Source organism: Canis aureus, chromosome 29 (assembly GCF_053574225.1).
Source record: "Canis aureus isolate CA01 chromosome 29, VMU_Caureus_v.1.0, whole genome shotgun sequence".
Lineage (NCBI taxonomy): Eukaryota > Metazoa > Chordata > Mammalia > Carnivora > Canidae > Canis > Canis aureus.
The window spans coordinates 6,299,720-6,311,940 of NC_135639.1; the positions used below are offsets into that span (position 1 = coordinate 6,299,720).

General features: G+C 54.5%; 2 protein-coding genes across 6 annotated transcripts in view; one reads left to right on the forward strand and one right to left on the reverse strand.

Annotated features, from left to right (window-relative positions):
• The first annotated feature begins 1,209 nt into the window (after positions 1-1,209).
• Positions 1,210-10,825, forward strand: MMP21 (matrix metallopeptidase 21). Its single transcript, XM_077877008.1, has 7 exons — positions 1,210-1,371; positions 1,959-2,445; positions 3,044-3,183; positions 3,436-3,577; positions 4,918-5,175; positions 7,403-7,575; positions 7,833-10,825. Exons 1-7 carry the CDS (start codon positions 1,210-1,212, stop codon positions 8,130-8,132), a joined length of 1,662 nt encoding a protein of 553 aa, XP_077733134.1. The 3' UTR covers positions 8,133-10,825.
• EDRF1 (erythroid differentiation regulatory factor 1) overlaps positions 9,878-12,221 on the reverse strand; it is a 43,145-nt gene continuing 40,801 nt past the window's right edge. For 4 of the 5 annotated variants that reach the window (XM_077877259.1, XM_077877258.1, XM_077877256.1 and 1 more), the window contains one exon: positions 9,878-10,726. In XM_077877259.1, coding sequence (XP_077733385.1) covers positions 10,665-10,726 — 62 coding nt within the window. In that variant the 3' untranslated portion in view covers positions 9,878-10,664. The remainder of the gene's footprint in view (positions 10,727-12,221) is intronic. The other variant, XM_077877257.1, reaches the window with a different exon arrangement.

Consider the following 12,221-nt stretch of genomic DNA (forward strand, 5'->3'; position numbering starts at 1 on the left):
GGGTGACGGTATCCCTCGTACTTTTCTTCCATTGCTTCCATTTCACCTTTGCGAGAGGTGAACCTCTCGCAAATATTCACGGCCACCTGAATATTGACTGCCTGTCACTATTTGAATCTTTCATCATTGTTTTGTTTACTGTCCGCCTCCTCCACTTAAGGGCAAAGAATGAGTCCATCACGTTCAGTTCCCTACTCCCTGTCCCCAGGAGAACAAGGACTGTGCTGAATGAGCAGGTGAAGGATGGCGCCCCACACCCGCACCTGTGCTGCTGTCAGACCCGCGGCCTCGCACTCCCAGCTCTCCCCTGCAGCGGTGGTGCCTGGAGGGCCTTCCTCCCTTCCCTCAGGCTCCTGGACGTGACCAGTGACAAATTGCAGGCGGCTGAGCCTGGCCCCGCCTAGTCTTCTTCCCTGCCCCCCCCCTCCTTTCCCAGAGACTCGTTCGTGCGGGGCGGTTCTAGAACTTCAGGGGACTCTAGTTGAACCTCATGGAAAACTCCTGGCCCGCAGACTAGGACAAGCCATTAGCTCGGATGATAAACGCCTACATTCAGGAACCCAGAAGGGTGCCCAGGACCGCCCACGGGGTTTTAGGTAACAGGATAGAGGACACGATGTCTATGAAGGTGGCCGGACACAAACACTGCCCGGGCACCTGCGAGCGCGTTCACCTGAGTGTCAGCACCTGAATCACTGGATTTCCTCCTTGATCCTCAGTACTTTTAAAATCCTTATTTTCCTAGATTATTCCTTTTATAAAAAGAAACAAAAACAAAAGATCAGAGAAAAAACCCCCGCACCCCAGCTAACCTAGGAAGAAAGTGGACGCAGGCTGCGAGCCCACTGCGGTCCGGGGGTAAGGGCGCAGGGTTGCTAGGGGCGAGGCTGGGGCCTTGGGCGGGGGGGGGGGGGGGAGCCGCAGCCCCCCCACCCCGTCCCCCACCCCACCCCCGCCCCGGGGCACCTGCCGCCCCGCGGCCCGTCGCCATAGGAATGGGACCCGCAGGCGGCGCCCGCTGGGGAGGCAATTGCCCGCGGGCCGCCAACATCGTCGCTCCAACAAGAAGGCGCCCCTGGGGGCTTCAAAGGGCCGCGCCCCGGACCGCCCGCGCCGGCGCACACTCGCCCGCGAGGCTCCCCGCGGCCGCCCATAAAGCCTCGGGCCGGGCCGGACGCAGCCGGGCGGGCGGGCCGAGCTCCCGGGGCCATGCCGGGCGCCCCCGCGGTCCTCCGCGCGCTGCTGCTCTGCGGGCTCGCCGCCCCCCCGCCCGCGCGGCCCGAGCCGCTCCTCCGCAGCCGCGACCGCCCCGACCTGGAGCCCGCGCCGCCCCGCCGGGCGCAGCCCATCGCCGACCTTCCCGCCGCGCAGGTAGGCGGCCCCGGGCCCGCAGGCGCGGCACAGTCAGACGGGGACGGGCACACGCAGGTGGGCACCGACACGGGAATGTGCGCACACAGACACGTGCGCACGCAGGGGGGCACCGACACCGGGACGTGCACACGCAGGTGGGCACCTACACGGGAATGTGCACACACAGACACGTGCACACGCAGGTGGGCACTGACACCGGGACGTGCACACGCAGGTGGGCACCGACACGGGAATGTGCACACACAGACACGTGCGCACGCAGGGGAGCACCGACACCGGGACGTGCACACGCAGGTGGGCACCGACACGGGAATGTGCACACGCAGGCACGGGCACACTCAGACACGTGCTCACGCAGGCACGTGCAGATGCAGACTCGCACACACGCAGGTGGTCACCTACACGGACACATGCGCACGTGCAGACACGTGCAGACGCGGACACGCGCACACGCAGGTGGGCACCTACACGCGAGCGCGCGCAGCCACAGGTGGGGCCTCCCGCAACCCGCCGGTACCCCGCACTGGAAAGGCCGCTCAGTCCGCGCCCCCGGCCCGCCGGCCGGTGCCTCCGTGTCTCCCCAGCGATTCCTGTCCAAGTACGGCTGGGCCGACGCGCCCCCCGGGCCCCGGGCCCCCCCCGCCGCCGCCGCCCTGGCCCAGGCCGTGCGCAGGTTCCAGAAGGTCAACGCGCTGCCGGCCAGCGGGCGCCTGGACGCGGCCACCCTGGCGGCCATGAACAGGCCGCGCTGCGGGGTCCCCGACACCCGGGCCCTGCCGCCCCCCGCCGCCCCGCCGCGCCCCAAGCGCTTCCTGCCGCCGCCGCCGCCGCCGCCCGGGGCCCCGCCGCCTGAGGTCTCCGCGCCGCGCGGGGCGCCCCGGGCCTTCGCCAAGCGGACCCTGAGCTGGCGGCTGCTGCGGGAGGGCGCCAGCGGGCAGCTGGCCGAGGCCGAGCAGAGGCGCATCCTCAGGCTGGCCTTCAGGATGTGGAGCGAGGTGATGCCGCTGCACTTCCGCGAGGACCTGGCCGCCCCCGGGGCCGCCGTGGACATCAAGCTGGCCTTCGGGCGGGGTGAGAAGGCCCAAGACCCCAGGCCGCCGGGGAACCCCACTCAGGTCACCTGCACAGCCCCCTGGGGGGCCTGAGGGCGCCCGGGGCTGGGCCTACGGCAGCCCCTCCGCGGGAGCTGCTGTGCTAGGACTCCTGCCCCGCAGGCGCCCCCTGCCCCTCCGGGAGGTCGGGGTGCTGGCCGTCGGGGTGCTCCCAGCCGGGTGGGGCGGGGCGGGGCCAAGTCACTCCTCTGCGGCCCACCTTGGAGCTAGGGACGCTCGCCCGCCCTGCTGGTCTGGCTGGATTAGGGCCCTCCGGTGAGGCCCACAGGGGCGCTGAGGACTACCCTGGGGGGCCTGGGACCCCTGGGCAGCACCTCCTTCGCTCCTGACCAGTCAGCTGGTAGGCTCCAGCTCAGACCTGCGTCCTCCCCTCCTCCCGAGGCCTTTGGACGGCCCCCCTCGTCCCCCCTCCCCCGGGCTCCCCCAGGCTGGCTGTGCAGCTCCGTCTTCCAAGACTTTAGGCGTGCCAGCACTCGGTGCACGAGCCAGGGCTTGCTTCCGCTCGTGGACCACGAGCGCCGGGCCGCGAACCGTCTGTGTCCCCCTCCCCCTGCCAGGCCGGCACCTGGGCTGTCCTCGGGTTTTTGATGGCAGCGGGCAGGAGTTTGCCCACGCCTGGCGCCTGGGCGACATCCACTTCGACGACGACGAACACTTCACGCCTCCCACCAGTGACGCGGGCATCAGCCTCCTCAAAGTACGTGGGCGCCAGCGGCTCGCCTGCCGTGAGCGGCAAAGGGCGGTGGGGCCGGGCTGGCGGCCGGAGCTGCTCCGGGGGGGCCGCAGCCTTCGCAGAAAGGCCCCGAGGCTCCCGGTCCCTCCCCGCCTCCGGGTCGAGGGCTGGCCCCCTGAAGCCCAGCCCTGCCCTGGAGTGGGGGTGGGGGTGGGGGGTCCACGAGACACTGAGACCCCCGGGTTGGCACTGCCCCGGCCGTGTGTTCCCTTCCAGGTGGCCGTCCACGAAATCGGCCACGTCCTCGGCCTGCCGCACACCTACAGGGCGGGATCCATAATGCAGCCCAACTACGTTCCGCAGGAGCCCGTCTTTGAGCTGGACTGGTCAGACAGAAAAGCAATTCAGAAGCTGTACGGTAAGGTAGAATGTTCTGGGAGCTCCTCCGCGGCTCACAGAGGACACACCGTATTCTAGAGCGTTCCTGCCTGGGGGCCTGGCCCGGACAGCACAGCTCTGTGAGGCCTATTCTCTTCCCTAAAGGTGGTCTCGCCCCACCCGTAGCCGCGGGGTCCGAGCGAGCACGCCCACGGTGGTCCCTCATGTGACCTGGCTCCCGTGTGCTACCAGGAAGGAGCAGAACGTGGTGGTTTCCTAAAGAGCAGTGGGGTGGGCCCCAGGCAAGTGGCACCTCCTGGGAGCTGCAGGCACCGGAGGCCCCTGGGAGAAGTTTCCTGCCTTCCCAAGGCAAAGGGCAGCAGAAACCTTGTCCGGATCAACTTCAGTCGGTTTTTAATTGTTCAGGCCAAAGTGTTAATGGTTTTTTTTTTTTTTTTTTTTTTAAGATTTTATTTATTTACTCATGAGAGACATAGAGAGAGAGGCAGAGACACAGGCAGAGGGAGAAGCAGGCTCCACGCAGGGAGCCCAAGGTGGGATTCGATCCTGGGACTCCAGGATCATGCCCTGGGCCAAAGGCAGCGCTAAATCGCTGCGCCACCCGGGCTGCCTGATGGTTCATTATTTAATTGAAGTGATTCGTGACCTAGCATTGAGGCTGTAGGGAAAGCAAGCTCCCTTCCCCTTCTTACTCAAAACGGAGAGCACCCCCATTTCTGTTCCACGCAAACCATTCTATGCAAAGAAGCTCTCAGCATCATAAACTCCAGGATGCATTTATTTCCATCAGAGGAAGTCTTACTCTCGTCTGTGCCCAGAACCAAACTTCTTGCCTCTAATGAAGTCAGATGAGCCATCAAGAGGCATCAGCTAGGGGCGCCCGGGTGGCTCAGGGGGTGAGCATCTCCCTTTGGCTTAGGGCGTGACCTCAGGATCCTGGGATCGAGTCCCACATCGGGCTCCCTGCATGGAGCCTGCTTCTCCCTCTGCCTGTGCCTCTGCCTCTCTCGTGTCTCTCATAAATAAAATCTTTAAAAAGAAAAAGAGGCGTCAGCTATATTTAGGGTGATCACATAACCAGCATCCAAATCGAGACCCTTCAGAGAGTGACCCGGTGTCCTGGGTGCAGGTTAGCCAGAAGGGCCCGTGCGAGCCGCACTGCGGCAGCCAGCGGGCCCCCTCCAGCTCCTTCTGCTGGGCTGGGAAGGCCCACTGCCAATCTCGTGTGGCGTCGTGCTTTAGGACAGTTCAGTGGAAAACTCAATCTTCGAAGCTGTCTCTGTTCGAGTCACGCATGAACGTAGCAGCTGTTGGTTTTTGCACCAGGTGACGAGTGGTTGGGCTTTTTTCTTTTTTCAGGTTCATGTGAAGGATCATTCGATACCGCGTTTGACTGGATTCGCAAGGAGAGAAACCAACACGGGGCCGTGAGGATGAGATTTAGCACCTACTTTTTCCGCAACAGCTGGTACTGGCTTTATGAAAATCGAAACAACCGGACGCGCTACGGGGATCCTATCCAAATCCTCAGTGGCTGGCACGGGATCCCAACACAACACATCGACGCTTTTGTCCACCTCTGGACGTGGAGAAGAGACGAACGTTATTTTTTTAAAGGTAGAGGTTCTTATGGACAGCTCTATTTCTTTATTATAGAACAAATGTTTGAGCCCCATCCCAGGGAAGCTTATTCTCATGCCCTTGCAGTTACGCACCCCTTTGTTCCATCAGACTGTGAGCTCTGTGAGCACAGGGACCGTGTCGTATCCCCTGATCTCTGTAAGAAGGCCCTGAATGCCTCACATTCACAACTGAACGAATGAATGGGTGGTGAACCAACTGTGCCAGGCCCTGAGGTGGTTGCCGAAGACCCGTAAGGATGGGCCCTCCCTTCAGAGGTTTTAACTAGTTCTGGAGAGAAAAGATCTTAGAAGCCGACTGCTAGAGTTACGTGGTGCAAGGGAGGGGGAGCGGACAAGGTGACCACTGCCGCCTGGAACCAGATGCTGGAGTCACCTTGGAGGATGCGCAGGTCCCTGGGTGCCCAGGAATAGTGAGATGGGGGAGGTGCAGGTGAGGGGCAGGGGGTGGGCTTCAGAGTGAGCGAGGATGAAGACGCAGATCCAAGGGACAGCTGAGCCTGTGAAGGTGCGACAGGGTCACATAGGGTGAGATTAGTTTGGAAAGTCAGGGTCGGCCTGGGCATCGAGAGCCTCCCTGCTCAGGGCCTGGACTTCACCCAGTGGGCACTGAGGAATCTGTGCAGTTTCCCAGCAGGAAGGATCAGTGTTTTGCTGGAAGGTGGAAACTGGGGTGGGGGTCTGGGGTGGGGAACACACAGAGCAGGCAGGCCAAGGCTCCCTTGCTGCTGCTTCCCCTCACTCACAGGGCGCCATGCCCAGAGCCTGTCTGTGTCCCCGTCATCGAGGCTGGCCGCCCTGGCAAACCAGATATCTAACCACAAACAAGATTCTGTGGTTGCTACTTTCTCTTCCCCTTCCCCAAACTTACGCCCTAGAGGTAAGCCGTGTCCTCTCTGCCTGACTCCCAGTAATACGACCCTATTGCCTTAAATCGCGCTGGACTCAGTGAGGCAAGAGCCCAACCGAAAGGATGCTTCATGCGGATTTGCTGTAAGAAACCAGCGTATGAATTTGGCCTTAATTGTCCTCACATCACACAAAGGAAGAATTCTTTTAGTTCAGTGACATCAAGAAATTGCCCAGGGTGGACCGTCCTAGTTCGTCTTCCAGAGTTGGAAGCACAGCTTGCAGGGACGTAAGAGGTCCTGGACTAGAATTTATATTGGCGACACTCGGGGACTCTCAATTATAGAATTAGGTCATCGGGGGGATTGCTACCATTCAGCTGGATTTTATTCTTGGATCTTTAAAAACATCTTATTAAAGGGAACTTGCTGTGAATACTTTAAATTCAAAAAAGTATTCCAGTTTGAATGGCACCCTCGGCGGGACACACATCACTGTTCTTTCTCGATGGCGAACCTTCCCGGGTGGGGTAGGGTGGGGGTGAGGGAGGGAGAGGGAGGCCTCATGTGGTTCGTTGCTAAGGAATGTAACTGGCTGTGATGTGGTGTAAGTTGTGAACACAAAAATATCTAACTCTGTAGACTTGCTCTAATTTATGCTGACAGTGTGCCAATATTCAGGATTAGGGACTAATAAGGAGAGCTTAGAATCCTGTGCTGTTTCAGAGCATGGAATTAGCATGTGGGGCTTGAAAAGAAAGAGCCAAATGACAAGCCGGGACTTTGGGACAGTGGGTGGAGCGGCGTGGCTGGAGTGCGGGAGGCCCAGGCTGCCAACCTGGATTCTCTTACCGCTTCAGCTCTCTCCTCCAGTTCCCTCACTGGTACCATGGGCTTGAACTACCGGATTCTAAAACACTGAAAGAAAGCAAAACCCCATCAGAAGCATTATGGTTGTCTTCTGTAAAAAGAGGGCTTATGTTGACGGTAGGAAAAGGATTCAGGACGACCCATGGGTCTCTAATGTGTAAAAGGAAAATCTTGAGACTATGTAGGAAGATGAAAAAGAGTAAGATGCTTATGTGAAAAAGACCACATTTTTGTCCTTTTGTTGTTGCTTTTGATGAGCGCTCAGGGGCTGGAGTGCCGTGCAAAAGGCAACCGACATTTTTAACAGCAGCAGTGATTACTGGAATCTAGTAGTTCAAGACCTGGGGAATCATTCATCGCAACGGAGGCTTCCCTTAGCCGCTGGGGTCATGGTTGACTGAGACCTGTGTTGAAAGCAGTCCCTCTTCATCGTTGGCTGTAATTAAATGGTAATTTAGCATTTTTTTTTTTTTTTTTATTGGTCAGGAAATCAATACTGGAGATACGACAGTGACAAGGATCAGGCCTACACAGAAGATGAACAAGGAAACATCTACCCCAAATTGATTTCAGAAGGATTTCCTGGCATCCCAAGTCCCCTGGACACTGCCTTTTATGACCGAAGAAAGCAGTTAATTTACTTCTTCAAAGAGTCCCTCGTAAGTAGGAGGTTTCCAGCCTGGTGTTGCTTCTGTGTCCCCTACTTAAAATTCAAGTTTTTAGTTCAGAGTTGTTCTCAATTGCCTCAGACCTCTCTGGCCACAGCAGATCCCATCATACAGAAAATGAAAGAACTTCAAGCCCAGAGAGTTTGGTGCCAAGCCACAGCTTTACTTATTACCTCATTCCTATAAATTAACTTAAAAATCAATAGTTTTCAGAAAAGCCAGTCTTACTTTCTCACTTGGCTTTACAGGTGTTTGCATTTGACGTCAATAGAAATCAAGTACTTGATTCTTATCCAATGAAGATCACTGAAGTGTTTCCGGGAATAGAGCCACAGAACCATCCCTTCAGGAATATAGACTCAGCCTATTACTCCTACGCACACAACTCCCTTTTCTTTTTCAAAGGCAGTGCATACTGGAAAGTAGTTAACGACAAAGACAAACAACAGCATTCTTGGCTTCCTTCAAACGGCTTATTTCCAAAGCAGTCAATCTCAGAGCGGTGGTTTGACATTTGTGACGTCCATGCCTCCACCCTGACTGTGTAATGAGAAAAATAGGCAAATGGACTCAAAGGATTTCTCTTCTGAGAGAAAGTCTGATTTCTTTTACAAAGAAAACAAACCAGATGTTTAGTAACCAAAGCAAGTAGGGCTAAAATGCGATGGAAAAAGCATTACTCAAACTTTTGAAATATTTGGTTTAAAAGTCAATTTCTCAGGCAAAAAAAATTATTCAGGGAATGATTTTTAGCAATCTTTTAGGAAAGGTTTAAAAAAAAGAATCCTGAGGAATCCCTGTCTGTCCACCCCTACACCTGTTTCATGGGTGGATGGGGAGGTAGCCACAGCCATAGGGTCCAGTCGTGGAAGGGAATGCAGCTCCCTGGAAGCATCAAGAACGTGGGGATTTGGTGGGAAAGGTCGGATTCCAGACTGACTACACCCAATTCCTGTCATGGCAATTTCTATTTTTCAAATACTTGACAGCGTACGGAAGGTTTTCTATGTATTTCTCTGAGCTTCACAGCTATTGAGTGTCAGGGCGCCTCTGTGCACGTTTCTAGTCAGGGAAACTCTGGTTCACGCTTGTGTCCTTCCCAGAGTCAGACCCAGTGGTTGCCGGTGACCATCGCCGCCTCGCTCCAGCCAGTCAGCGCCCTGGCACCTCCTCTCCATCCCTGGACCAAAAGTCACTTCAAGACAAGTCCTCTCGGTGATCAGGCCACAGGCGGCCCAGTTCTTGTCCAGTGAGCTAAGACACCAGCACTTCAAGAAGCACTAGTGTAAAATCTGCAGTCTACAAAAACATTTTTAAAAAGACCTCTCCTTCCCCCGTAGGGATGTTCGTATTCTTGCTGACAAGGGAAGACAGCCAGAATTGGGATCTTCTTGCTTAAAAACAAGTATTCTTCTCGACTAAAAGGCTGTTCAGCCAAGGAGCGGCCAGAAAACAAGACCGGGAACACGACATCAGGCACCAGCCTACTTCAGAATTAGACCTCAGTGGAAGCGTGCAGGCCGAGCTAGTGGAGACAGCACCTGACCAAGGGGGAAGCGGAGTAACAGCTGTCCTGGCAGGAGACTTTGCAGACTCTGTGCATCTGCTTCATGACTTAGAACTCTAAATGCTTCAGTGATTTGTGAAAATGGATGCAAATCTGTCCCAAGGAAATGCAAACTAAGTAATGAGGGAGTGGACAGACGGCCAGGCGTAGCTCTGCCAAGCTAGGATTGGAGTCCCCTCACTGCCAAGGAAAACACCTGAAAGACTTGGCGCCTGAGAAAGCCAATCTGTAAAAATTCAGCTTAAAACAAGTTTATTCCAGACACTTTTCTGTAGAGTTCAGATTCCTCCGGAGAGGTGTGGCTGGTGAGCGGATGGGTTGCCGGCCAAAGTGCAGGATCGGCAGCCCAAGGGACCTGAAGATGGCATGAAGGAGGTCGGGCTGGCACTCTGGACCTGGAGGCAGGGCAAGCTCTTGTCTACAAAGGCCTCACGCCTAATGTCCCGACCATCCACCCGACAGGCAAGGGTATGCTTGATGTTTGTTCCCTGAGATTGACAGGACAAGTGCAGCATCGCACGCTGTAGGCACAGAAAAGAATAGAGAAGTTTGTATGCAACCGGACAAGAGCTGCACAGCAACAGTGGCAAGTAACGAGTGTGATGTTCTAGTGAGAATTCAGTGGGTGGCACAATTTTTTAATGTTTTAATCTTTCGAGTTTTGATTCGAACTGGTTTAATGAATGAATTTTACAAAGTGAAGAATGTGAAATGGAAAAATACGAAGACATTTTAAATAAATAATTTATTTATTCAAAATAGTTTTCTTACCTTATTCACAGTTTCAAGTTTAACATGAAAAAAAAGGTGGTGGTGGGGGGAATAGTACCTATTCTTGATCAACTGTCATACAAAGTCAAAGAAAAGCGGATCCTTTCCGAACATGCACTAAATACAGAAACTCGCACGATGGCCAGTCTCCACAAACTGCTGCACTGACGTTGAAGGAGAGCGGGCTTCCTTCTGTGCGACCAAGAAGGAGACAAGTAGATGCACAGGACATTTCCTTAACCCACTGGAACCACTAAAATCATCTGGATAAAAGTTTCCTTGACCAAAGTAACATCATCCAAAATAATTATCTTAAACTCACGTAGCTTAACATATTTCAGAACTGTCTAGCAGTGTACCTGCAGCACAGCCTGTGTGTCAACACTGAGGTACCCTGTACTTCTCAAAGAAAGAACTGCTGGGAGCTCGAAGTCTGATTCTGATTTTAGCACTTCAGATGAAGAAGTCAAAGAACTCAACCATGATCTGTCATGGGAAGAGAGAATCTGTTTCCACTGCTGAGCCTGTTTAAGTGGCTATTTCCCTCATATTTAATAAAACGAAGCACCGAATGGACAAACTAGCCTCCAAGAGTGGAAGGCACTGCCTGACAGCATTTCTGCGGCCGGAGCATCAGGCGCGAGTCACTGCACGCCACCGCCACCTCGAGCAAGCTGATCCAGCAAATGGAGGAGCACGTCGATTCTTTCCAGAAGAGTTGCATTTTTGTTAGCAGTAGCTCTCAAAAGCTGGGAGTAAATCTGCTTGTTGGTTTTGAGGACTCCATCTTCGTCAGTATTACTGCTGTGTTAAAACAAAAATAAAAAAGGAAGTGAAGTGCACTGCGATGCCCAGCTGCAGTTCAAAAAATCCAAAAATAAACAGGAACAGGCCGTCACTTTTCACAGGGAAGCAGGTGTTTTTTTTTTTAATTTTTTTTAAATTTTATTTTACTTATTTATGATAGGCACACAGTGAAAGAGAGAGAGAGAGAGAGAGACAGAGACAGAGACACAGGCAGAGGGAGAAGCAGGCTCCATGCACCGGGAGCCCGACGTGGGATTCGATCCCGGGTCTCCAGGATCGCGCCCTGGGCCAAAGGCAGGCGCTAAACCGCTGCGCCACCCAGGGATCCCTGTTCATTTTTTTTTTTTTTTTAAAGATTTTATTTATTCATGGTAGACATAGAGAGAGAGAGAGAAAGGCAGAGACACAGGCAGAGGGAGAAGCAAGCTCCATGCCAGGAGCCTGACGTGGGACTCGATCCCGGGTCTCCAGGATCGTGCCCTGGGCCAAAGGCAGGTGCTAAATCGCTGAGCCACCCAGGGATCCCTGGAAGCAGGTGTTCTATTAATGCTTATTCCATACTTACCTTCTTGCATCTACTGCTTATAGGCCTGTCTGTAGACATTTACTTCAATATATCAATTAGAACCAACGTTCCTTCTTTTTACAAATATTTGAGCGCCTACTGTGTACTGGGAACTGCTCTTGACACTCAGTGGACAAGGCAGACCAAGAGTCCCTGCCCTCACAGCACCCGAGTTCTACTGAGGTAGGAGTGGTGGGACGACGTGCATTACACAAAAAACAGAGCGGGTCAGATGACCACGCTGTGAAGAAGGTCCAGCAGGGAAGGGCTAGGCACGGGAGGCTGTCCGCTATCTGCTCCCTTCTTTGTGCTGAGCCCAATGCCCCTCAGATCAACCAGCCTGACCGTGGGGCTGCTCTCCGTGGAGCCAGAATTGCATAGGACTGAAGCATGGACTCCAGACTCGGGAACTACTCCACCTCACTGCAGTTCAACTCTCCGAGCAGCTTCTGGTGAAGGATGCCCCCCCCACTGCCCAGGTGCAGGGTTCTAGACATACTCCACTTAACAACTTTTTGAACAAAAACTTGTTTGTTCTGAAAATATGTCCCCCACAGGATAGATTCATGGGTTCTATTTATGTCACTAGGAGAAAAGACTACTAATTACATGGCAGTTCATCTCTAGCATCCTTTTTTCCCTTTTGAGTCCAGACGTAATTCAGACCATGACCAGCTAACTGCGGCTCAATTCCTCATACGTGTGTCTAGATCTGAACCGCATGATAACCTGCTGCCCCAGAAGGGCAAGGACTAGTAATATTCCTACCTTACAGATGTAAAAACCAAGGCCCAGAAGGACTAAATAGTTTGGATTGGGGTCAAAACATTATATTCTCTGACTTCAAATGCTATGTTCTTTCCATTTGCCAAAGTACAAATGTTCCCATGTACCCATCAGGCCAGCCACCCGGTAAACCAGGAGTCT